The sequence below is a fragment of the Podarcis liolepis genome (assembly GCF_965112155.1).
Source record: "Podarcis liolepis genome assembly, chromosome: 9".
Classification (NCBI taxonomy): Eukaryota; Metazoa; Chordata; class Lepidosauria; order Squamata; family Lacertidae; genus Podarcis; species Podarcis liolepis.
The window spans coordinates 2279537-2305912 of record NC_139564.1 but is presented as its reverse complement, the minus strand read 5'-3'; the positions used below and the strand labels follow the sequence as shown (position 1 = coordinate 2305912).

General features: G+C 46.7%; 1 protein-coding gene across 6 annotated transcripts; it reads left to right on the top strand.

Moving 5' to 3' along the window:
• Positions 1-1331: 1331 nt before the first annotated feature.
• Positions 1332-24914, top strand: LOC310685810 (shootin-1-like). 6 transcript variants are annotated; one of them, XM_083458793.1, is made up of 16 exons: positions 1332-1467; positions 3104-3156; positions 3813-3873; positions 5896-5990; positions 7246-7402; positions 9764-9861; positions 10135-10216; positions 10737-10831; positions 12129-12275; positions 15195-15348; positions 16071-16200; positions 18763-18812; positions 20258-20370; positions 21889-21942; positions 23179-23452; positions 24551-24914. In XM_083458793.1, the coding sequence occupies exons 1-16, from the start codon at positions 1431-1433 to the stop codon at positions 24688-24690; spliced, it is 1740 nt and encodes a 579-aa protein (XP_083314919.1). In that variant the 5' UTR covers positions 1332-1430; the 3' UTR covers positions 24691-24914. The 6 variants fall into 6 exon arrangements, with proteins under 6 accessions (XP_083314919.1, XP_083314918.1, XP_083314915.1 ...); XM_083458792.1 differs by having other exon boundaries at positions 20255-20370; XM_083458789.1 differs by lacking the exons at positions 1332-1467; positions 3104-3156; positions 3813-3873 and adding an exon at positions 4163-4396.
• Positions 24915-26376: the final 1462 nt, after the last annotated feature.

Sequence of the window (26376 nt, the reverse complement as noted above, 5' to 3'; positions counted from 1 at the left end):
GCCTTTTTCAGGATGCTTCCTCTCTGCCTCCCCCGTTTCCCTACAACGTACCACTAAAATCAAAACTGTAGTGCGGTGTAGTGGTTAGAGCGTCAGACTAGGACCTGGGAGAGATGAGGGTTCGAATCTGCACTCAGCCAAGAGCCCCTCTGGGAGTGACCTGGGGCCAGCCACTCACTCTCAGCCCAACCTACCTCACAGGGTTGTTGTGAGGACAGGACAAGGAGAGAACTGCATTTCCACCTTCAGCTTCTTGGGAGAATGGTGGGCGATAAATGTAATAAAATGAGAGAGAGGGAGAGGCGGCTAAATCTCAGAAATCCTTAAGGCTGACCTCTTAGGGGAAGTCTAAAGAGGAAATGGCGTCTCCTTGGAGGAAATGAGACTTTGCAGGGAGATAACGGGGAGGCGTTGGGGGGCGCGTGTGCCCATGACAGAAGTCATAAAGGCAGGCACCCAGTTCCTGGTTTTCCTGAAACACCCAAGTTGCAACTCTGAGGCAGAAGCCATTGGCAAACGCTGCTGGATAGCAGAGCCAGACTCTTAATATTAAGGACTCCTAATATCCACAGTATCCTCCTAATATTCGTGACCCCCTGGACCAGAGCATGCCAGGCCCTCCTGTCTTCCACTGCCTCCCACAGTTTGGTCAAACTCATGCTGGTAGCTTCGAGAACACTGTCCCACCATCTCGTCCTCTGTCGTCCCCTTCTCCTTGTGCCCTCCATCTTTCCCAACATCAGGGTCTTTTCCAGGGAGTCTCCTCTTCTCATGAGGTGGCCAAAGTCTTGGAGCCTCAGCTTCAGGATCTGTCCTTCCAGTGAGCACTCAGGGCTGATTTCCTTCAGAATGGAGAGGTTGGAACTTCTTGCAGTCCATGGGACTCTCAAGAGTCTCCTCCAGCACCATAATTCAAAAGCATCAATTCTTCGGCGATCAGCCTTCTTGATGGTCCAGCTTTCACTTCCATACATCACTACTGGGAAAACCATAGCTTTAACTATACGGACCTTGGTCGGCAAGGTGATGTCTCTGCTTTTTAAGATGCTGTCTAGGTTTGTCATTGCTTTTCTCCCAAGAAGCAGGCATCTTTTAATTTGATTGCATATGAGGCGGTAAATCCTATATCTTCTCGCCAGAGTTTCGATGAGCTCTGAAATCTGTTGGCCTCTTGCTAGCTTCTGCAAAAGAGAGCTCCTGGCTGCTGTTGCAAATGCAATTACCAGGTCAGTAAAAAGAAAAACCTAGCAGATTAAAAAAAAAAAAGCCCTGTGGCTTCTTGTGACTCCTCTCATGCTGGAGGAGGAGGAGGAGGAGAGGTTTCACTTCCCAGTTCTCTGGGGAAGCCTCATCCCTTTCATGCAACTGTGGAGAGAAGGGGCAGAGCAGGCTGGGCAGATCTTGCCTGAGCACAGACAGTCCGGACCTGAATGGAGCCTTTGGTGGAGGATCTCAGCCAGCTGGCAGGTAAGGATGGGAAATCTGCCTGCCCCAAAAGCAGGTTGAGAGGGGAAGCACAGAAAACGCTGTGGCATAGTGGTTAGAGCAGGGGCAGGCAACCTAAGGCTCATGGGCCGGAGGTGGCCCAATCGACTTCTCAATCCAGCCCACAGACAGTCCGGGAATCAGCGTGTTTTTACATGAGTAGAATGTCTCCTTTTATTTAAAATGCATCTCTGGGTTATTTGTGGGGCATAGGAATTCGCTCATATATTTTTTTTTCAAAATATAGTCCGGCCCCCCACAAGGTCTGAGGGACGGGGGACCGGCCAATGGCTGAAAAAGGTTGCTGACCCCTGGGTTAGAGTGTCAGGCTGGGTCCTGGCAGACACGGATTCAAATCCTCCCGTGGCCCCAAAGTTCTTAGGGTTGCCATATTTCAGGTGAAAATCCAGACACATAAAATAAAATCATCATCATCATAGCTGTTGTTGTTGTTGTTATACCCCACCCATCTGACTGGGTTTCCCCAGCCACTCTGGGCGGCTTCCAGCATATAAAAAAACATAGTAAAACATTAATCCTTAAAAGCTTCCCTAAACAGGGCTGCCTTCAGATGTCTTCTAGTCAGACAGTTGTCTATTTCCTTGACATCTGATGGGAGGGCGTTCCACAGGGCGGGTGCCACCACTGAGAAGGCCCTCTGCCTGGTTGCCTGTAACCTCACTTCTCGCATTGAGGGAACTGCCAGAAGACCCTCGGAGCTGGACCTCAGTGTCCGGGCTGAACGATGGGGGTGGAGATGCTCCTTCAGGTCTACTGGGCAGAGGCCGTTGGCAGAGTTGTTGAGCTTATTCTGCAAAATCTCAAAAAAGAAGTTGTTTTGAGCTATTTTCCTGGATGTTCAAGCTATTTCCGCCTGGGCAATGTTTACGAGAGTTGAATCCCGTCTATGTCCTGGAAATTTTGGACGTATGGCAGCCCTAAGCTGCAGTGGGCAAGTTATGCTATGTGCCTTGATGGATAACCTAAGATGCTAAGGCAGTGAAGGAAAGAATGAAAAGAATATTGCCGAAAGGAGGTTGTAAAGGTATAAAGTCGAGATGGCCGTGAAGATGTGTGAAGGAATTTGCAGACACCAGTAAATGAACCCGTGGCCTTACTCTCCCTCATTCCCTGTCTGGGAAGTTGCCTTTTGCTTTGTGCAATAAGGCCTGGTTGCAATTCTGCTTGTTGCAAGACTTAATTTCCACATGTGCAAAGCTAAGGTGGGGGAATTCCTCTGTAGGAGCCTGTGCAATTTATTGACCTGCGGACTCCACTTTGGAGGGTCCCCGCTTCGGATGCCACTTGGCCCCAAGTGTTTATGTGGTCTTAAGCATCGCAAGTGAAGGAAATCCACTGTATGACTTTGGTCCAGTGACCTCCCTCACAGGGGAGTTGTGAGGACAACGTGGAGAGGGGGAGAGCGGCAAGAACTGAATGTTTCAGGAGAGAGGAGATTTCTAACTAGCGATATGACCATCAAGGACAGATGGATTGATGGGCTGATGGGAGTTGTAGTCCAGAACTTCTGGAGGGTGCCAGGTTGGGGGAGGCTAGCAGAGCCTCAGTGCTGCCCCAGGGCATTTCGTGGCGACGTTCTCTTTCTGTTCTTCTGCAGCCATTTTGGAATCTGACAGTGACTCCGATTCGGAGAAAGATGAAGAAGCCGAGGTATGTGGGTCCTTTCATTTTTTTAAATTCATTTTTAAATTTTTGTATAGTTGATGCAGTTTCAAGCATAAAAACATAAAACCATACAATAAAAAGCACAATAAAAAGGGTTTTTTAAAAAACAACAACAATGATCAACAAAATAAGCTTCTATTCCTCATGGGAAATAGGTGTCAGGGTCAGGTTTCTGGAGTGAAGCCCCGGCAAATCGTGACTCAGAGAAAGTCCTATTCTCACAACCATTCACTGTGGCTTTCTAATCACTCCCACTGTTTTGCTTCAGAGGGCAGGACTCGAACCCGTGCATTCAGATGATGAGAAATGAGACCTTTTTGACAGTAAGAGCTGTCAACAATGGGATAAACCACCTCCTTCCTTGGGAGTTTTTAAGCCAAGTTTGGGCGGTCCTCTGTCAGGGTTGCTTTAGTTGTGATTCCTTCATTGCAGGGGGTTGGACTGGATGACCTTTAGGGGTCCCTTCCAGAATTCTATGATTCTAAATTCTGGGGTGGGGAAACGATTTTGAAGTCTGCATGAGCAGCTGTGCTGAGGATGGGGATGGTGGGGATGATTGCTCAGCGAAAGCAACCCTGCTGGCAGGACTGGAATCGGAAACATCAGTGACCCAGAAACATTTCTTCCCTTCCATCTTCCAGGAAGCGACTGCTTGTCAGGAAAGGGATGAAGCCAAGAAAAAGCTAGCCGAATTTGAGTATGGTAAGCATGATCTGTTGGGGTGTTAATGCTGCGAGCCCCTTACGCTCAGGTTGCATAGATGTATAAATACAACTCTAAATCCCGAAGACGCCACAGTCTCTGCTGATTCTCATTCCAAGGAAACCAAACCTGCTGAACGCCTGGAGCAGGGGTCCCCAAACTAAGGCCCGTGGGCCAGATAAGGCCTGGGGGACTCATTTATCCGGCCCTCAGCGACCCCTGCCGCCCGCTGTCACCGCCCGCTCTTACCAGCACTGCACTGCGTGGCTGCCCACGTCTGGGTCGGAGAAGCACCGGAAATATCTTGTGCACATGCGCAAGCATTATTTGCACATGCGCAAGTGTTATTTCTGGTGCACATCCGGGTCGGAGGAGGCCCGTGCACATGCGCACAAGCTATTTCCAGTGCTCCTCCGACCCAAAAGTGCGCCGGAAATAGCATGTGCGCACACATGCGAGCACGTGCTCCCCCGCCCTCCGGCCCACCGTGCGATCGGCACGGGAGACACCAGCCCGAGGCGCAGTAAGTTTGCTGACCGCTGGCCTGCAGCCTCTCGCTGCTCAGAGATTGGGATGGCAACTAGCTGTGTCCTGCATTTCCTGATCCCGAGTATTCACAGTGGTGAACCTCAGGGTGAGAGGGGGCGATTGCACCCGTGTCCGGCTTGTGGGCATCTCAGAGGACTCTGATCGGGCATTTTGGGAACAGGGTGCAGAACCAGGTCCCAGGCATATGAGATTTGTGGATGTGCTCAGGACACTTCCGTTGTTGGCAGCGGACAGTGGGCAGTAGCGACCCCTGAAAGGGCTTCGGGATTCCCTATGCAGCCTAGGGCTCACGACAACATGACTCATGACAACATTTTGAAGGTCCCAGATCACAAGGTAGTTAGATTGGTCTCAACTAGGGCCAGGGTCTTTTCAGTAGTGGCCCCGACGTGGTGGAACGCTCTGTCACAAGAGACTAGGGCCCTGTGGGACTTGACATCTTTCCACAGGGCCTGCAAGACAGAGCTGCTCCGCCTGGCCTTTGGGTTGGACTCAGTCTGACCCTTATGTTTCCCTCCTGTTATGGTTTTGATCTATGGACTACTTTTAAAATGAGGCTGCATTTTAAATGGCATTTTAACCTGTATTTTAAATTGGTTCCCCCTCCCATTATGTTTTTACTGTAATTGTACTGGTGTTAGCCACCCTGAGCCCGGCTCTGGCCAGGGAGGGCAGGGTATAAATAAAATTATATATTATTATTATTATTATTATTATTATTATTATTATTAGTGGGGCAAGAAGAGGCAAGACTACCAGACTTTGGAAATCTGGTATCATTGGATCAAGTTCACCAGTTTTGTCCAATGGATTAAACAGAATATGTTTAATATGTAAATTAATATGGTTTATTTGTTTGCTTGGTTGTTGTTGTTGTTAATTGAATTTGTATACCGCCTTTCATCTGCACATCTCAGGGTGGTTCACAACACCTGAATAGTTTAAATACCGTAAATGTGCAATTAATGGTTTCTGTTTTGAATTTGATTGCATATTATTATTGTTATGTATTCAGTGGCCTGTGTTGGCCAGAGCGTGAGTCTCCACTAAGGATTCTGAGCTCCTGTGTTCTAGTTCGATACATGATGTCCAATCACAGAACATTTTAGGATCTGGGCCTCTGCCATTGGCCCTTGAACTCTGAGTCGTGATTCGCAGCTTGGAAGTTTAGACAGCCAATCACGTTGGGAGTGGGAGGGGCCCAGGCTTTCAGGAATGTATATAAGCAGATGCATTGCCCCTGTTTCCCAGTCAATAAAGGTTCTTGCTGTTATTGCTGTGTCTTGCCTTGTGGGAACCCGCCTACACTTTAGTTATCTTCCTTAGTGGGTCGTGCAAACTGCTATTCTGAAGGATGCTTTTTGCAGGGTAGGGTCATGGACATTGAGGATCAATTTATGTCACAAAGTGGGGAAAGTCTGGGGAAACTGCTCTAGAGATGATCTTCAGCCTTCCCCCTCCTTTCATTCCCAGCTTCGCAAGCTTTGCTCGCTGAGCTGTCCACCCTGGAAGTAGAGTATGAAATCGAAAAGTCGTGCCGAGAACAGGCAGAAGCCTACGCAGCCCAGGTGAGCCAGGCAAGCTGGTGGACATGGCAAGGTGTCTAACCTGGGAAACAGCTGTAACTCAGGAGTCTAGCCCTTGTTTTGCATGCAAAGAATCCCTGCTCCAACCCCACATACAGCAAATGACTTTAGATACCTATTTTGTTGTTGTTTAGTCGTTTAGTCGTGTCCAACTCTTCGTGGCCCCCTGGACCAGAGCACGCCAGGCACTCCTGTCTTCCACTGCCTCCCGCAGTTTGGTCAAACTCATGCTGGTAGCTTCAAGAACACTGTCCAGCCATCTCGTCCTCTGTCGTCCCCTTCTCCTTGTGCCCTCCATCTTTCCCAACATCAGGGTCTTTTCCAGGGAGTCTTCTCTTCTCATGAAGCGGCCAGAGTATTGGAGCCTCAGCTTCAGGATCTGTCCTTCCAGTGAGCACTCAGGGCTGATTTCCTTTAGAATGGAGAGGTTTCATCTTCTTGCAGTCCATGGGACTCTCCAGATTCTCCTCCAGCACCAGAATTCAAAAGCATCAATTCTTATTTATCAGTTCTCAGCCTTCTTTATGGTCCAGCTCTCACTTCCATACATCACTACTGGGAAGACCAGAGCTTTAACTATACGGACCTTTGTTGGCAAGGTGATGTCTCTGCTTTTAAAGATGCTGTCTAGGTTTGCCATCACCTTTCTCCCAAGGAGCAGGCGTCTTTTAATTTTGTGGCTGCTGTCACCATCTGCAGTGATCATGGAGCCCAAGGAAGTAAAATATCACACTGCCTCCATTTCTTCCCCTTCTATTTGCCAGGAGGTGATGGGGCCAGTGGCCATGATCTTCGTTTTTTTGATGTTGAACTTCAGACCATATTTTGTGCTCTCCTCTTTCACCCTCATTAAAAGGTTCTTTAATTCCTCCTCACTTTCTGCCGTCAAGGTCATCTGCATATCCAAGGTTGTTGATATTTCTTCCAGCAATCTTAATTCCGGTTTGGGATTCATCCAGCCCAAGCAGAGACAATTTGTTGTTCATCCAGCCCAAACAGAGACAATTTGTTGTTGACAAAGGACAGCGGGACATAGAAAGGGCCCCATTACCTTCAGTAGCCGAGGGCCTCATCAAACCTAAATCTGGCCCTGTGTCTCCTGCAGGAGTGAGTTCCATAGTTTAACTTTCTTTTATCTGTCCCGCAAGACACCTTGGTTTGCAGCCCAGTCTCTAAGCCACCCTTCCACTGTGATCATCCTGGGCTTACCTTTGCCATTGCATCCTGACTCCTGCAGGTGAGCAGAGAGAACAAGAAGCTGAAGCGCATTAGCGCGGCTTTGCTCCCCATGCTCACCCACCTCCCGGCGGACCTCATCGACCCGGGCAACGAGGAGGAGATCCCCACCGAGCAAGTCCTGGATCCAGTGGGCCAATACCTGCAGCAAATCAAAGGTGAGCCATGTTGTCGCTTCCCCTCTGGCTCAAAGGCCACCAAGGGGGAGCTGCTGCTGCTGCTGCTGTAAAATGGCAGGGAGCGGTCTGGGCAGGGACTGTGCAAAATGCACTGATCCTGCAACAGTGGAGAAGACCAACCTTGGAGGAAGAGAGGAAGCATCCTTAAGGATGGAGAGGCAGTGTTCAAGAGATGCCTCTCATAATAACTTATAATAATAATTTATTATTTATACCCCACCCATCTGGCTGGGTTTCCCCAGCCACTCTGGGCGGCTTCCAACAGAATATTAAAATGCAATAGTCTATTAAACATTAAAAGCTTCCCTAAACAGGGCTACCTTCAGATGTCTTTGAAAGACAAGATAGCTGCTTATTTCCTTGACATCTGGTGGGAGGGTGTTCCACAGGGCGGGTGCCACTACCGAGAAGGCCCTTTGCCTGGTTCCCTGTAACTTGGCTTCTCGCAGGGAGGGAACCGCCAGAAGGCCCTCAGAGCTGGACCTCAGTGTCCGGGCAGAACGATGGGGGTGGAGACGCTCCTTCAGGTATACTGGACCTTCAGGTATACTAGATCTCACACCCCCTTCGGTGCCCAGCTGCAACACAACAGCCCTGCAGTGCTGTCCGAGGGTCTGATAGTTGCTGCCACTCCCCTCCCACTTGCTCCAGCATTGCCAGATGGGAGGGGATCTACTGTTAGAATTCCTGCTCCGTGATTGCAATCATGGGATTTCTGTCTTTCACATGACATGGTATGTTTTGACTCCACAGAGTGGGAAGCGACGGAGACAGGATGTTCATGTTACTGTGTTCCGTGAAGTGGGACTATTGTCCTTTCTTCTTTTTCTCTTTGCTGTCTGATGCTAGAGAGAGAGGGAGCCATGTTGCAGTGCTCCGTGTGTCGATTAGCCAAAATGCTGAATTGCTGAGGTCTGTTACGCAAGCTGCAAAGACTCTGTGGATCCCTAATTGTGCTGGTATCTGTTCGCATCGGTTGCTGTGATGTTCGGGCTGAAGAAAGCTTTTGAAGCTCCCGAACGATCGACCAGGAGGGAGAGAACATGCCAGTTGGGCATGTGTCTCTGCCAGGGTCCTACTCAAGTGTAGGCCGAGCTCCTGACACCTACAGGGCAGAACTCAGGTCTTTCAAATTTCAGCAAATTTGGGGGCCCCCACCTCTTGCCTTCTGTTCTGCACATTCAACTGTGTGTGTGTGTGTTTATTCCTGCATTGCAGGGGGTTGGACTTTCAAGGCCATCCACATTGGTGGCCCTCGCTGCCTCCTGTGTCAGGGAGTTCCCCTGTTTAACCACACAATGTGTGAAGAACTTTCTTTTACCTGTCCCGACTTTTCCAACTTTCAGCTGCCAGGAGGTGAAGTCAAGGTGGACTCTAGACGCATATAAAAATGCTTTTTTAAAACGTGTTTTGAAAAATATACTGAATTTGCTATAAGCTCACCATCGCCATCTAGTGTCACATGTGTATAATGCACTTTAAATGTTTTATTTTCTTTTTTTATAAAATATTTATTATTATTTTTGAAATATAACAGTAAAAATGAAAAAGAAAAAAGAAAAATACAAAATAAAAACAGTTAAAAACATACATTTTTTCTTTTACTTATTTTCTTTTAGCTTATTTCCTGGACCTCCTCATACCTTCCTTTTTTGTATTCCACTTCAATTTACTGGTTCAGCAAATCCTTACCATTAGATTTTAACCCATTTATAACCCTTTTTTCATATTCTCTTAAATCATTATAGCTGGAAACCCCTTAGTTGCTATCCAACATCATTCTACCATTCATTAATTTTACAATATTTCTGTAGATAGTCTTTAAATTTCTTCCAGTCTTCTTCCACCGACTCTTCTCCCAGGTCTCGGATTCTGCCAGTCATTTCTGCCATAAAATGTTTTATTTTCAGCTGTATGGTTGAGTCCCAAGAGTCTGTCCTGTGGTCTGGCTGCTAAGTTGGCTGTTATGTACAGTACTGAGTTGAATAGGATCCAAAAGGCGGCAGTCTGATTGGTCCTAGAACAATAGGTTCCAGAATGCAGCAGTCTGATTGGTCCACAGGAGCCACCCAGTCCAACTCCAGGTGGAAGTGAATCTGCAACCTGATTGGCCTACAGGAGAATCCCGGAATTAGCCAGTCACGTGGGGCCCATTGTGTAAATAATGTATATAAAGCAGACATTCTGGGGGAACTTCCATTCCTCCTCACCACTATGAGCTGAATAAAGAGCATGAAATCCACTCTCGACTCCGAGTATATTTCACTGGCAACAGTCTCTCCCCTAGGGAGCCAGTTTCCCTCAAATTCACCCTTCCCTTTCTCCTCCTTTTTTACCCAGACCTTCAAGCGAAGGTTTCCCTGCTGCTGGATGAAAAGAAGGAACTGGCCGTGCAAGTGACGGAGCTCCAGGGTCGGATCCAGCAGCTCCAGGAACAGGTATTGTGGGTTACTCCATGGGCACAGCCAGGATTTATGTTCGCAGGGACAAGACACCTGTCAGCATCCTTTGTCTGGCTCTGTCTAGCAGATCTGGAACGAAATGCCTCAAGAGCAGCTGTTTTAAGTTGCTTTCTTTTGAACCCCAGTCAACTGGAAGTCGAGTTCTGAAATGTTAGAATGATTGTAGAACTATTGAAATGTATATAACTGAAAATCAGAAATAAAAATGAAACAGAAATGAAACAGAAGCAAAATCTCCTTTGTGCAAAGGTGGAAGAAGAGCAGTTTGAGAAGCAATCCTTGCAAGCTCTGGTGGCGGAGCGTCAGAGGGCTTTGAAGAGGGTCAAGCGAGGTGAGTTGTGGGGAAAGGTCACAGGAAGAGCCTATTCTTGCACCCAGAGCCCCCTCCCTTCCTGAGCTGGCATTTACTTCCTTTTCCCCACCTGGTCCAGCACCCTCTTCTCGCAGCGGCCAGCCAGATGCCCATTACGGGAAACCCGCGAGCAGGATCCGAGTGCGAAAGCCACTCTCCCCTCCTGTGGTTTCCTGGTATTCAGAAGCATGGCTGTCCCCAGAGGCAGAGCTTCCAGATGAGCTACGCATTTCCATCCTGATCTCTTTGAAGGGAGATTAGACAACGTTGGCTCTTTGAACTTGCATTCGTTCCCATTTGTTTGTGGGGAGGATAGAGGAAGTGGCACCCAAGCAAATGTCACTCAAGCCGAATTAAAGTGGGAGCTAGGAAGGAGGTGCAGAGTCGACGCAGAGGGCATCTCAGCCTCTGCTCGCTCCAGGGACACACACACCTTTCCCTCCACATCCTTCATTTGATGCGCAGGTGATTGATGTCTCTTCTGCCCTCTCTCTCCCAGTGTCCCGGCTACTCACTGAGGAGTACGGCAAGGTGTCCCAACAGCTGGATCTGGAAGAGGAACTGAGGCAGCAAGCAGAGACCTTTGCCCGCCAGGTAGGAATTCAAGGGGCAAGCCTTTCTCTACAGTACCATGCTTCGTTTCCCTCTGGAAACCATGAGCCTGTTAGAATTCCTGCTCCGTGATTGCAGTCATGGGATTGTTGTCTTTCACATGACGGTATATGTTTTGACTCCACAGAGTGGGAAGTGACGGAGACAGGATGTTTGTGTTCCTGTGTTCCGTGAAGGGGGACTATTGTCCTTTGTTCTTTTTCTCTTTGCTGTCTGATGCTAGAGAGAGAGGGAGCCATGTTGCAGTGCTCCGGGTGTGTTTATATGTAAATAAAGTCGATTAGCCAAAATGCTGAGTTGCTGAGGTCTGTCATGTGCATGATGCACAAACTCTGTGGATCCCTAAGTGTGCTGGTATCTGTTCGCATCGGTCGCTGTGATGTTCGGGCTGAAGAAAGCTTTGAAGCTCCCGAACGATCGACCAGGAGGGAGAGAACATGCCTGGCGGGCATGTGTCACTGCCAGGGTCCTACTCGAGTGTAGGACGAGCTCCTGACAGAGCCAACCACGTGATGCAGCAGCAAAAAAAGCTGGTGCTATTCCAGGCTGCATCAATAGAAGTCTAGTGTCCAGATCAAGGGAAGTCATAATACTGCTCTCTTCTGCCTTGGTCAAACCACACCTGGAATACTGTGTCCAGTTCTGGACACCACAATTTGAGAAGGATGTTGACAAGCTGGAAGGTGTGCAGAGGAGGGAGACCAAGATGATCAAGGGTCTGGAAACCAAGCCTGTTGAGGAATGGTTGAAGGAGCTGGGTACGTTTAGCCTGGAAAAGAGGAGACTAAGTGGAGTTATGGGGGCCATCTTCAAATATCTGAAGGGCTGTCACGTTGAAGATGGAGCATGTTTGTTTTCTCCTGCTCTGGAGAGTAGGACTCGAACCCATGGCTTCAAGTTACAAGGAAGGAGATTCCAACGAAACATCAGGAAGAACTTTCTGACAGTAAGAGCTGTTCAACAGTGGAACGGACTCCCTCAGAAGGTGGTGGACTCTCCTTCCTTGGAGGTTTTGAAGCAGAGGTTGGGTGGCCATCTGCCATGGATGCTTGAGCTGAAATTCCTGCATTGCAGGGGGTTGGACTAGATTTCCTTTGGGGGTCCCTTCCATCCCTCCTATTCTACGATTTGGTACTCTGGACCTCAGGAAGCTGACGGGCAGTCACTCATGTTCCTCTTGGCTTATTTGAGATAAGGGCTCAACTCTGGAACTGACTGGTTCTAAATTGCAGCCCCCGCTCTAACCACTGAACTCCCACTCCCTTTTCTCATGTCACAGATGCTGGTGAAGCAGAAGGAAGCCAACCGGCAGAGCATGATCCTGATGCAGAATATTGGGCCAGAGACCCAGCTTCTCCAGGCCATGGAGGAGGTGGCCAAGATGACCCGGGAACTGGAAGAAGCCCAGGAAGAGCACCAGGCTAAGGTGGGTTTGGGGCGCCACCTGCCCAAGGACCTCAGCAGAGGCTGGTTCCTGCCCTTTCGATCCATCCATCCATCTACTTTCTTTATTTTACAAATTTATTTATTTGGTTTTCCAACTTAAATCATAAAAACGAGATTCCAAGGAATCTCCTGGATTTCCATCCTCCCTTTTGTGGGTCCTACTTGTCAGGGAACTGCCATCAGAGGCAAGACGCTCCAATGATGCAGGGGAGGGAACTAGCAAGGAGAGAGAGAGAGCTCCCGCTGGGGAAGGAAATCCCGGGGACACCAGGGAGAAAGGGGAGGCTGAGAGTACTGCGGAGGGGAGGCTCCGAGACTCTTCCAGTGAAATCAGCGGAGAGAGCACAGGACCTCTGCTTGGCACGCCCACGCTGCGCAGAAAGCTTCCGCGCAGAGAATCTAGGAGGAGACTTGGAGTCAAGGAATTTCTGTGTTGGAGGAAGTTTAGAAGACGCCCACTGACGGATTCTGCCAGTGACTGAGACAGTCGCGTTGTAAGGGCTGTCAAACCAGGGAAAGGTTTAGCTATACAACCAACTTGGAGCAGTTTGCAGTTTACGCACAAGCAACCCCAATTCCCATTACACTACTGTATTGTTAATCCTTTCCTTCTGCATCTTTTATGATACTCCAAATCCTTCACCTCTTCCATTATGTCCAGAATTCAACCTTAAACTACAAGTGTTACTCCAATCCTACTAACAATTTTAACTGTGTGCAATGCTCTTTAAGTTATAAATTTTCCCCATTCCTTATTAAAATTTTGGTCTTCCTGATTTCTGATTCTTCCGTTCATTTTAGCCATTTCAGCATAGTCCATCAACTTGATCTGCCATTCTTCTCTGGTCAGGACTTGATCTTCTTTCCATCTCTGGGCCAGTAACGTCCGCACAGCCGTGGTCACATACATAAATAGTATTTTCTGTTCCTTTCGGATTTCGGCACCTAGAATTCCTAAAAGGAAGGCTTCAGGCTTTTTAACAAAGGTTGTTTTAAACATTTTTTTTCAACTCATTATATATCATTTCCCAAAATTCTTTTACTACCTTACATTTCCACCACATATGATAAAAGGTGCCTTCTTTTTCCTTACATTTCCAGCAATCCATTCATTTTCTGTCCAGCCTGCCTGTTTCGCAAAGAAGCCCAGGACATCAAACACCAGAGCTGCAAAAGCATTGCAATTAAAAAATATTAATGAATTAATTGATCTCATTTATGGATCGCTTCCTGTAATGGCTTGAAGAGTGCCCAGGAAGGCTCTTCTGACTTCTTCATTATATATCTTTGTTGTTGTTGTTGTTGTTGTTTATTTGTTTAGTTGTTTAGTCATGTCCGACTCTTCGTGATCCCATGGACCAGAGCATGCCAGGCACTCCTGTCTTCCACTGCCTCCCGCAGTTTGGTCAAACTCATGTTTGTAGCTTCGAGAACACTGTCCCACCATCTCGTCCTCTGCCGTCCCCTTCTCCTTGTGCCCTCCATCTTTCCCAACATCAGGGTCTTTTCCAGGGAGTCTTCTCTTCTCATGAGGTGGCCAAAGTATTGGCGCCTCAGCTTCAGGATCTGTCCTTCCAATGAGCACTCAGGGCTGATTTCCTTAAGAATGAATAGGTTTGATCTTCTTGCAGTCCATGGGACTCTCAAGAGTCTCCTCCAGCACATATATCTTTAGGCTCCAGTAAAAACATTCCTCTTCTGCCAGACTTTGGGCTAGTTAAGCAATCTATGGCATTTTAAACTGGGGGCAGGCAATGTTTTCGTTTGTTACCATGGTGTATATTTTTGTGCTTTTATATTGCAAACCACGCTGTGATCCTCGGATGAAGGGTGGTGTAGAAATTTAATAAATCTTAATGATATGAATATAACGCATCTCAAAGCAATCTCATAACGCATCTTTAAAAGTGCATAGATCAGTTGTATATGTAAAAACCGTTAAAATAGTTGCACATGTTAAAACAATTAAAAACCATTACACTTTAAAACACACACACACACACACACACATATATAATTAAAATTAAAACATTCTTTAAAACAATTAAGAAAATCTAAAACGTGTAAAACCCTTAAGAACCCCTAAAACCAGTGCTTTTTTCTGGGGTGGTACGCAGGGGTATGCATACCTCTAAACATTTTGTGAATCTTTGTACTTTGGTCCATTTACTGTATTTATTTTTCCTGATTTGAACTATAAAATGGTGATTTTCTTGAGTCAAAAGGAGAGTACCCCCAAACGGTTTGTTGTTTTTTTTAAGAAAAAAAACCACTGCCTAAAACTGTTTAAAAACAGACACACAGCCTCACAGCTAATCATATGAAGGTTGCCGGGAGCAGAATCTTCCAGCCATCAAATGACTGAATAGGAAATGTTTTAAAAATTGCGCCTAAATGTGAATATTGAGAGAGACAGACTCCCTTCCTCAACCTTATCGGTTTAGACTGGAATGTGGCAGGGAGTTCCAGAGGTCAACTCTGCAGCATGCAAAGGAAGGACTGCGTCTTGTCTTTCCTGAATCTCCTGCCAATCCACAGAGGTATCTGGTGACCCAGTGCTGGCCCAGGACATTTCGCTGCCTGGGCAAAACCCAACCCAACAATCATAGAATTGTAGAGTTAGAAGGGGACCCCAAAGGTCATCTAGTCCAACCCCCTGCAAGGCAAGGACTGCTTTTTCAGAAATGGTGATGGGGCAGCATCCTTAGGGGGAGCTCTGTCCCTGTTGCCCCTCTCAGCATCTCAGCTTGCCTCACCTTGCCTAATTGGGGAGGCGAGTCCTGGGTTCAAGTGCTACCGGGAGGGAAGCCACTTTCCTGGTCCACGTCCCTCTGATGTCCTGGGGGAAGGGGCTTGGCTTTGGGCTCCGCGTCTGCTCACGTTGCTCCTTGCTCTCCAGGTGAAGGACCTGGAGGCGCAGCTGCTGGGACGGCCGCAGGCAGAAGAACTCCACAGGCTCCTGGCTGCGCTGGCAGCAGCGGAGGAAGAGAAGGTCTGCCTGGGGGAAAGGCTTCACCGAGCGGAGGAGAGGAACGCGGCTCTGGAAGAGAGAGGTATGGCATTTTCGGTTGCGTGGCTTAGAAAAGCAAGATAGGCTATGGTATAGATACAACCTGTCAGAGATTCTTTCGCTGCAATGATGGCATGGCAGGGGTCAGACTGGATGACCTTCGGAGGTGCCCTCCAACTTTACTCTTCTGTCATTCTGTGATCCTATGGCTTCAGAACCTCGGGATCCAAAAAGGATCAACATATTACTTAAAACTCTTTTCCCACAAAATAAAATAGAGAAAGTGTTTAAGCCATTCCAATAATAAAGAAAAAATAACCTTAATCATTACTCTCACCCCAGTATCAGGAAATAACAGGTACAGTCACATCCATTTTTTAAAAGGCGTATTTATAAAGCGTCAACTCCTAAAGAATACCAATGCAATGGACAATAAAGTGATTAAGACGTCATTTTGCTTATACAACTTCCAAAGCCACTTTCCCTGTATTGTTGTCCTGAGTCATTCTGCCGTGCAGCCAGCCTCTCTCGGTGTGTCTTTCAGGAGAGAAATGACCCCTTATTTTTCCTTTCCAGTTCTTCAAACTGCTGCAAAAGTGCAAAACCGTTATGAGGATGGCGGTGGGTGGGTGACGTCACAAGGAGTGGCCAATCAGTGCCATGCACAGCCACACACAGCCTTATCAAGGGCTGCCACCCTGCAGAAAAACAAAACAAAGGCCACCTTCTTTGTGGGGGCCTGAGACCCTGCCTTTCTCATTGCAGTGAAATCCCTGGAAGAAGAGGCGAAGGCGACTGGGACCCCGTCTCCCAAAACATGTCCTGAGGCTCCTCCCCCTCCCCCTCCCCCTCCCCCTCCTCCTCCTCTCCCTCCAGCATGTCATGTCCCAGTGGAGTAAGTATCATTTGCCATATATTATTATTATTATTATTATTATTATTATTATTATTAATGAAATGATTTTAGAATGTTGTATCATTTTACTGTTGTTAGCAGCTCTGAGCCCGACTTCAGCTGGGGACGGTGGGATATAAATAAAAAAGTTGTTTATTATTATTATTATTATTATTATTGTTGTTGTTGTTGTTGTTGTTGTTGTTATTTAAACTTTATATGCTGCTTGAATATATTAAAACCCATCAAAGTGGTTGAAATGGAGAGTGAAACAATCAGCTTATCAGTAAACACAGATAAAAGCAACTGTTCTAAACACTTGAAAACAATCGTTTTTATTAATTTTCCACTAAAAAACATTCAATTAACATATCAAATCATATTCCAATTAAAATAAAAAACTAAAATAAAAAAGACCGAACTATCATCCAAATTATAATTATTTATTTTTCGGGGCTTCCCATAGTCTGGACCTTGAAGCATATCTCCATATCTCAAACCGCGTTGTTTCCATATTTTCCACATCTCAATTTTAACGCTTTAAAGTTCTCCCTCTCTGGCTCTCCGGTTCTCAATCATGTCAGACATCATATATCCTTGCATCCATCGAGTACAGCTTTATTTGTGTGTGTGTGTGTGTGTGTGTGTGTGTGTGTGTGTATTTCAACTGTCTCTTTGCCAGCGCAGCTTCCTTTGGCTCCATTCCAATCCAGGCTGATGAGATGAGCCTGTCCAGACATGCAGAATTTCGATCTGTGCTTTAACTGTAAACACTTGAAAACACTTGAAGCACAGATCGAAATTCTGCATGTCAGGACAGGCTCATCTCAACAAAGAGGCCACCCGAGGGTCATCTAGTCCAACCCGCTGCAAGGCAGGAATCTCAGCTTAAGCATCCACCACTAGGGCTGCCATATGTCTGGGTTTTCCTGGACATGTCCGGGAATCGCTCAGAAAATTGGCATCCGGGAGGATTTTTGCTGAATTGGCAAAATGTCCTGGAAAACATGGACGTCTTAAAAGATCATTTTAAAAATCAAAGAAAAGCCCCAAATGAATTTCTTTTTTTGGGGGGTGGAGATGTTCCCCCAAAATAAAACTGCCCAAAAGAAAAGTTCAACAACTTTGTGTCCTGATTTTCACTTTGGGGAGTATGGCAACCCTCTCCATGGCAGGTGGCCAAGCAGATGGCGGAGTGGGGAGACCAACAGCATCATAGTTCTACCTCTATTACGGGGGTTGGACTAGATGGCCCCTGGGTGTCCCTTTCAACTCTCCAATCATGCAATTCTATGATTCCACAGTTGGAAGCAGCGATTCTTCTGAATCCCAGTTGCTGGAAACTACGGGACAGGAGAGTCCTGCTCCAAAGCTCATGTTCTGGTTTCCCATAGTGGGCACCTGGTTGGTGTTGTAAACAAAGTCTGCCCTTTTTCCCTTATGGGGTATCCAAGAGCCCATATAGAGTCCTTACATGGGTTCCCCATTGGTAGAAGAAAATAAACAGAGGCCAAGCAGAGAATATTGAGAAGCAAAGCAGCTAGTAAGCCTGATCTTTATTGATTTGTTGCAACAGGGTGCTCCCCTCACCACACGCAGGAGGGAGAAGGAACCCAGAACAATGGTGTGCAAGCCCTTATATAGACTTTTGAAATTGGCACCCTGTAGATCAAGACCACCCCCAGATACATCATAACTACATCACAGAAAGGGCGTTCTACAGCAGAAATCTGAGTGCTTTGTTCACCTCCTGTCTGCCAGGTTACCTGTTTAATGGTCACTTGATTGGATTGCCTGGGGAGCCTGGCCAGTCTTTTGTAAAGATAAATACTTAGTTCCTGAGCCAGGTCAGGCTCACACCCTATTCATATCTTAAATGTGCCCTTAAGACAGGATTTGTGAGGAAAGAGACAATGGGGAGGTTTGCCACTTTGACCTTGCAGAGAAATAATTGAGGTCAGTTTGAGAATCAAAAATGGTTTCAGGTAGGTCTTCCGGTGCTGATCTATGTAAATGCTTGGTTGGTACACTTATGAACATTTAACATATATCTAAGACCTCAAAAGGGACGCGGGTGGCGCTGTGGGTTAAACCACAGAGCCTAGAACTTGCAGATCAGAAGGTTGGTGGTTCGAATCGTCACAACGGGGTGAGCTCCCATTGCTCGGTCCCTGCTCATGCCAACCTAGCAGTTCTAAAGCACGTCAAAGTGCAAGTAGATAAATAGGTACCGCTCTGGCGGGAAGGTAAACGGCATTTCCGTGCGCTGCTCTGGTTCGCCAGAAGCGGCTTAGTCCTGCTGGCCACATGACCCGGAAGCTGTACGCCGGCTCCCTCGGCCAATAAAGCGAGATGAGCGCCGCAACCCCAGAGTCGGTCACAACTGGACCTAATGGTCAGGGGTCCCTTTACCTTTACCTAAGACCTCAAAATTCCTATCACATTGGCCATGGTAAGACCAGGATGCTGGGCGACACGGACTATGGGCCTGATCCTGCAGGGCTCTTCTGATGTACCTGGACCGCTCTTGACTTTTCTTCTTCCGTTCTTCCATCTCTGCAGCCCCCTGATGGCCCTCAAGCAGCGGAAGGGAAGGCAGCAAGCAAAATGCGGTAAGTGGATCAGGGGGGAGGGGGGTATTGAGGTGCGTCCCCCTCAAGCACTTACCTGCACTGAGCTGAGCTGCAGGGCAGTGACCCCGTAGCCAGAAGGCGTCTGGATGCAACCAAGGAAACGGATTGAGGTTGAATCCTGACAAGAGATTAGTACTGTTTTGGGGGGGACAGAAGGCAGGCAGGTGTGGAGGACTCCCTGGTCCTGAATGGGGTAACTGTGCCCCTGAAGGAGCAGGTGCGCAGCCTGGGAGTCATTTTGGACTCACAGCTGTCCATGGAGGCGCAGGTCAATTCTGTATCCAGGGCAACTCAATCTGGTACGCAGGATGAGACCCTCCCTACCCACAGACTGTCTCGCAGAGTGGTACATGCTCTGGTTATCTCGCGCTTGGACTACTGCAACGCACTCTACGTGGGGCTACCTTTGAAGGTGACCTGGAAACTACAACTAATCCAGAATGCAGCAGCTAGACTGGTGACCGGGAGCAGCCGCCAAGACCACATAACACCGGTCTTGAAAGACCTACACTGGCTCCCAGAACGTTTCTGAGCACAATTCCAAGTGTTGGTGCTGACCTTGAAAGCCCTAAATGGCCTCGGTCCAGTATATCTGAAGGAGCGTCTCCACCCCCATCGTTCTGCCAGGACACTGAGGTCCAGCGCCGAGGGCCTTCTGGCGGTTCCCTTGCTGCGAGAAGTCAAGTTATAGGGAACCAGGCAGAGGGCCTTCTCGGTGGTGGCACCCACCCTGTGGAACGCCCTCCCACCAGATATCAAAGAGAAAAACAACTACCATACTTTTAGAAGACATCTGTCAGGGCTGTGATTCCCCCATTGCAGGGGGTTGGACTAGATTACTTTTGGGGGTCCCTTCCAACTCTACAATCCCAGATTCTAAGCCAACCCCTCCTGCTTGCGGTAAAGGCAAAGGGACCCCTGACCATTAGGTCCAGTCGTGGCCGACTCTGGGGTTGTGGTGCTCATCTTGCTTTATTGGCCAAGGGAGCCGGCGTACAGCTTCCAGGTCATGTGGCCAGCATGACTAAGCCGCTTCTGGAGAACCAGAGCAGCGCACGGAAACGCCGTTTACCTTCCCGCCGGAGCAGTACCTATTTATCTACTTTGACGTGCTTTCGAACTGCTAGGTTGGCAGGAGCAGGGACCGAACGACGGGAGCTCACTCCGTCGCAGGGATTCGAACTGCCGACCTTCTGATTGGCAAGTCCTAGGCTCTGTGGTTTAACCCACAGCGCCACCCGCGTATCCCTGCTTGCGGTACAAGTCTCAAACTGGTGGTGAGGAAGGAGGTCTTTTGCAGGAGGCTCTTTCGGATGCATCCAGGCTCCCTGGGAAGGGGAAAAGACATCATTGCTGGGTTTTTACCCTTCACCCCATGAAAAATAAATATCCCTACAAATATCTCTTTTCCCTCTGGGCAGCAGCAAACTCCTGCACGGACGATGTGAAATCGAAAGCGGTGGAAGAAATGATGGCCAGGATCAAAAGCGGGGTGGTCCTTAGGCCAGCCAGAAAGGACGCTGGGGACTTCTCCAAGGTAAAGAAGCAGAGTGGGAGAGCAGAACATAAAAACCTGCCTTAATCAGAGCCATTGGCGCATCTAGCTCAATGCTGTCTACCCAGACTGGCAGCAGCAATCCCAGGTTTTTCGTATGAGCCTCTGACTATTATACAATTCAGTCTGTCTTCAGATTGAATTGTTTTTTCCTGGTAAGTTCCCTTGAATCCCTCTTAAAAGAATAAAGACACCACCATCTTATTCAAAGCCAATAAAAGAAGTTTACTCACATCAGTTCACAGTTGGATCCCTGAAGGCAGACTTAGTTACAAATATGTACATGTGGATCTACCCCATATGGGGGAATAATCCCAGTTCTTCTGCAAGTTGAGAGCTAGCAGAGCAGTCCTAGCTAAAAGCTGGTCCAATGAAGAAGGAAGTCAAAAAGAGAGGAGGGGTGCTGCGTGACTCGTCCTTTTGTTACCTGGACAGGTAAGGCCACACCCACCTTCCATCACATGCAAAAGGAAGGCTGCTCCAGCCAGGAGGAACAGGAAGTTTTGATGGCTGGACCAAACATTCCCTCGCATGTCTTCTCTAGCATTACAAGGAATGTTGTACTTGACTGCCTCTCATGGATCACATCCCACAGCCCGTGATTCTTCTCCTCTTTCTCCTCACAACGGCTCTGCCAGGTAGGCTAGGCTGAGAGGAGACAGCGATAAATAAGTTGGATTTCTTGTTATTAAATATAGCCAAAAAAAGCACATCAAGAACTCAGACCAATGTAAGTTTCAGTAGTCATAGTGGTCCCTCCTCGCGAATCAATAGGCAATTGTAACAAAAACTAATCCATTCAAAAGTATGTATTCTGACAAGGATTACAAACTCAAATAGAGATTACAGACTCAAACTCATAAGGATATGTATAACACAATAATTTGTTACAGAATTAGAGATAAGAGTTTATGAGTAGAGATAAGTTCATAGTCCATAGTCAGATTTGACGTGAAGGTCTGAGTTGCAATCACTGAGGAGAAGTCAGAAGTCAGTTATGGATCAGGGCCCTGTTTCAATGTATTCACCTTCATCAGCTGGAAGTATCAAATATTACATAAAAATACATTTAAATTCTAAATTATCATAAATTATAAAACAGTCATAAATTATAAAACAATATTATACAACATTTGTTTCCTTACCTAATTTTTAAGGGGTTGTATAAGTTTGAAGAATTCCTATAAATATATCCTGTTATTTTCTACGTTTCTCAGAGATAACAACTGAAAATCATGAATATTAATAATGATTACATGTTGAATCAAAGACCCTAAGGCAGCATATAATCATATGATTCCTCACCTACGTGTGAAAGCAGACAGCATCTGGCCCAAGTCCACCCTGTCAGCTTCCTTGCGGAGTGAGGCTCTGAACCCCGGTCTCCCCTGTCCTCAAGGGACGCTCTAACCGCTACTCCACACTGCCTCTCCTTGGAGGAGGAGATGGGAGCAAGCTCCTTCCTAATGGGCTCCCCATCTGTGTCTTCTCCACCTGCAGGCAGCCGCCGTGAGCAAGCGCCGAAGCACCACGATGGAGCTGCAGGGTCTCCTGGTAAGAATCGTCTCTGTGTGTGGATAATAATAATAGTAGTAGTAGTAGTAGCAGTAGTAGTAGTAGTAGTAGTAGTAGATGGGGTCCATCACTACAACAGCAATGCTGGTGGGGGGCCGCTTGGGTCATTTATTAATTAACCAAATACCGTATTTTTTGCACCATAACACTCACTTTTTTCCTCCTGAAAAGTAATGGGAAATGTCTGTGCGTTTTATGTAGGGAATGCCTACGGGTGGCATGCCTACGGATTTTCCTCCTCTAAAAACTACGTGCGTGTTATGGTTGGGTGCTGTTATAGAGCGAAAAATACGGTACATTTGGTCGTTGCTTTGCTCTTTATTAACAACAACAAAGAGCAAACATAGAAAAGGGAGGGGGACAGAGACAAAGAATCAAAAATCCAAACCATAAAGCATCAAAGGCTGGAAGGACTAATAATAATAATAATAATAATAATAATAATAATAATAATAATAATAATTGTACCCCCACCCATCTGACTGGGTTGCCCCAGTCACTCTGGGCAGCTTCCAACAAATTATAAAACCACAATAAAACATCACACATTAAAAACTTCCCCATTCAGGGCTGCCTTCAGATATCTTCAAAAAGTCAGATAGTGGACCAGCAGATCTACTGAGAAGGCAGTTCATCAAGTATTTACTAATACAAGGATTCCCTAATCATAAGGATATATAAAAAATAGAAGTTTTTGCTACCTGTAAGTTCCATTATTGTTGAGAATAAGAGCTATATATAGTCTTAAATGAGCCAGACGTTTGCATATACCAATGGCAGCGAGTGACCATGTGCCTCAATATTTGCATAAGAAATAAAATCAGGCCCTATGTGAAGAGAAGGGGTCATTTGAGCTCTGCGCTTTGGAAACTTTTCGTAAGAGTCATTTGAGAGTGGAACATGGTGACCTCTCCTTCCTTGGAGGTTTTTAAGCAGCGGTTAACTCTACAATTCTATGGTTCTAACAGCACCCTGGTGCATTTAATTCCGACCTTCTCATCTTTTTTTGTAAATTAATTTTTCATTCATTTTTCATTGATAACAATCCAATGGAGGCCACACTAATACAATGCCAAAGCACAATACAATCAAAAGAGCCAATTAAACAGTTCCAAATTGAACATTTTTGGATAACTTCCCATGTTCCGGCTATCAGGAGTTGATGTTGTTCCTTGATGCTGCGCCAGTTCTTTTAATTAATTCCGACCTTCTCAGGCCCGGAGCGGCACCAGGAGTCTGGGGCGGAGATCAAGCCGACGTCAAGGCAGCCAGAGGAAGCTCACAGACAACCAGCTGGAGTCCATCCTGCAGAGACGTCGCCGGATGGTTGACTGCCCAGCACAGGGCCAGGTCCCACAACTGCAACCTGTCATAATCACAAAACACATCACGTCCGTTGGAGTTCGGGAGGCCGTGGCGGGTGTCGTCTCTGCTACAGACCCACATCCTTCCACAAAGAGCTCTGGGGATCTTGGCAAAACTCCAACAGGTGGGCAAGCTTCTTGCTGAAACTGGGGTGGACTCTAGACACATATTTTAAAAAGTGAAAATACTTTTTTTAAAAAACAACCCGTTTTGAAAAATATATCAAATTTTCCATGGCTCACCATCGCCATCTAGTGTTGTATTTGTATAATGCACTTTACAACATATTTAAAATGTTTTATTTGCAGCTTTAGAGCTGAGTCCTGGCTGCCCTCATCAGCCAGGAAGGAACAAGGAGCCTGGTTCCCAGCAAAATAGCCGTCCCTGGCTCCTCCTTACTTTTGCCAGTTGTTGGTGAAAGGTATCAAGATGCTGTGAGCCGCCAGAGGGACTTAGCACTGCCAGATTACCAAATAGGTATTGGTCTATAGGCACTGCAGCAATGGATCAAAATGATATTGATTTGAGCTTGCAAGAAAATTACAGAAACGTATTAGGAGATAATTTGCGAGGGGGTCACTGAGATTTTGACTGCCTAGGGGCCTCCACAGGGTTCAATCCATCACATTAGGAACAAATGGTTAACATGTGATAAGTAAGACAGCCTGTGGTCAACATGTATGTAATTAGGACAATCTTGCAATAAAAATATAGTGCTTATATATCAATAAATTTATATGGGGGGCAGCTTTTGGCCATATTTGCACAATGAGTAATATAGGAAGTGGAATGATAATATGTTATTAAGGTAAATGCGATATCCTAGGGGTCAGCAAACTTTTTCGTCAGGGGGCCAGTCCGCTGTCCCTCAGACCTTGTGGGGGGCAGGACTATATCTTGGGGGGGGGGTGGACAAATCCTTATGCTCCACAAATAACCCAGAGATGCATTTTAAATAAAAGGACACATTCTACTCATGTAAAGACACACTGATTCCTAGACAGTCCACAGGCAGGATTGAGAAGGCGATTGGGCCGGATCCGCCCCCCAGGCCTTAGTTTGCCTACCCATGAGATACGCTGTAAACTCTGCTTGCTCTTTGCAAGTGTGTACAGTATCAATAAAATTTTACTATTTCACCAATTTTGTCCAGATCATTTTATTTAAAGGATCCTGGTTTTTTTAATCTCTCACAATGACCAACATCTCTTTGTTCTCCAAGGTGAGCCTGGCAACCTGGAAGCTATGATCCCACCATGTTCAGAGGAAGAGCCTGCCCTCGCTCAGTCGCAGCTCAGAGTAGCGCCCCTTCAGATGAGCAGAAGGATCGTGCTCGCATCAGGGAGTCGAGATCCCCCCTGAAGCAGCCTGAAACTATATTATGAGGCTGCCTGTATTGCTTTGATTCGGGATTGGATTAAATTAGAAAATACAGATTTGCTAAACCTTGAAGGACATGATAATAGATTGGGATGGCATGCGTACTTGTGGTATGACAAAGGGAAAGTGCACAAAGGATAACCATATAATTAGGAGATCATTTCTAACAGTCTGGGAAAGATATAAAGATTAACTAGAACAGAAAACTCTGTTGTGGTTATCACCAATAGAAGCAATATCAATAAAAAATAATAATAATAAAAGAAAATGGTTTACATATAGAGATATTTTAATAGAAAGGGAAGGGACATTAAAATTGAAAGATTTTGAAGAGATTCAAGAAAACATTAATGTTTGGTTGCAGTACAGTGGTACCTCGGGTTACAGACTCTTCAGGTTATGTGTTTTCAGGTTGTGCGCCGCGCCGAACCCGGACTTGCCGGAATGGGTTACTTCCAGGGTTTGGCGCTCGCACATGCGCAGAAGCACTAAATTGCAACCAGCGCATGTGCAGCCGCAGCACTGCAAGTTGCAAAAGCTGGAGGTTACAAACGTGCCTCCCACACGGATCACGTCCGCAACCCAAGGTTCCACTGAACCTTCAATTAAATGAGGTATTTAAAGAAGATAATAAGAAAGGATTTAATTACACTCTATCTAGTTTTCAAAGAGAAATTATAGAGGACAATATAGAGGTACAATATGTTGCTCAGAGTAGCACCCCTTCAGATGAGCAGGATGATTGCGCTCACCTCAGGGAGTCGGGATCCCCCCCCCCCGAAACTGCAAGTCGCCCCATCTTCTGGAGCCATTTCCCCAGCCTCTTGCCAATGGCAAAGTGATGAAGACAAGCACAAGATAAACGCAAAGCAAATTGTTCCGTTGCAGCGGAGCCTGAATTCATTTGCCCAGGAGTCTTCCTCCCTCGCCTGATTTTGGGGTGCTCAGGTCCCTTTCCTGGTAGACGCAGCTCTTTGCATCATGTGGAGCTGCTCTGAACTGGGACACGGGTCTGTAAGAAGTTCAACAGGTGGAGCTTTTGGCTGATAGCAGCCTCACATAGTGCAAAGGTTGCTGATAACCATGCTTGTAGATTCAGGTAGGTAGCCGTGTTGGTCTGATGCAGTCAAAATAAAGAAATAAAAAATAAAAATTGTCCAGTAGCACCTTAGAAACCAACTAAGTTTGCTCTAGGTATAAGCTTCTGTGTGCATGCCTTAAGGTTATACCCAGACCTTGGTCGCTCTGGTATCTGAAGAAGTGTGCATGCACACGAAAGCTTAGACCCAGAACAAACTTAGTTGGTCTCTAAGGTCCTACTGGACAATTTGATTTTTTTTATTTATTTCAACCTTGCTTGTCTTCAGGATTGCAAGGCCGGGGCAAATTTGAGCCTCCAGCCAGGAAAGGGGGGGACCCCACACAGAGGCAAGATTTTCTCAAAGGCTGTTGTACAAGTCTTACTATGATCCGGGGATTGAAGCACTAGGTCAATGCCACTAAAGTAAACGTGTCAGTGACACGTCATCCTAGATCTCCTTTCGGACTAGTAAGTAGGCTGTTATTTTTAACTGCACTAAATCCCTGAAAGCGTATTTGGAAGACTATTTGAACAGCATCATGCAGCTGATGTCTAATGACTGACTCTCAGTAACGATTGACTTTCGA

Excerpts from the sequence above, each read along its gene's own strand:
- LOC310685810 (XM_083458788.1), top strand. The coding sequence starts at position 4,186 with ATGCGCAAGCATTATTTGCACATGCGCAAGTGTTATTTCTGGTGCACA. Across the intron at positions 4,397-5,895 it reads AGACACCAGCCCGAGGCGCA|CTTCGCAAGCTTTGCTCGCT; the intron begins GTAAGTTTGCTG and ends TTTCATTCCCAG. Across the intron at positions 20,371-21,888 it reads ACGCTGGGGACTTCTCCAAG|GCAGCCGCCGTGAGCAAGCG; the intron begins GTAAAGAAGCAG and ends CTCCACCTGCAG.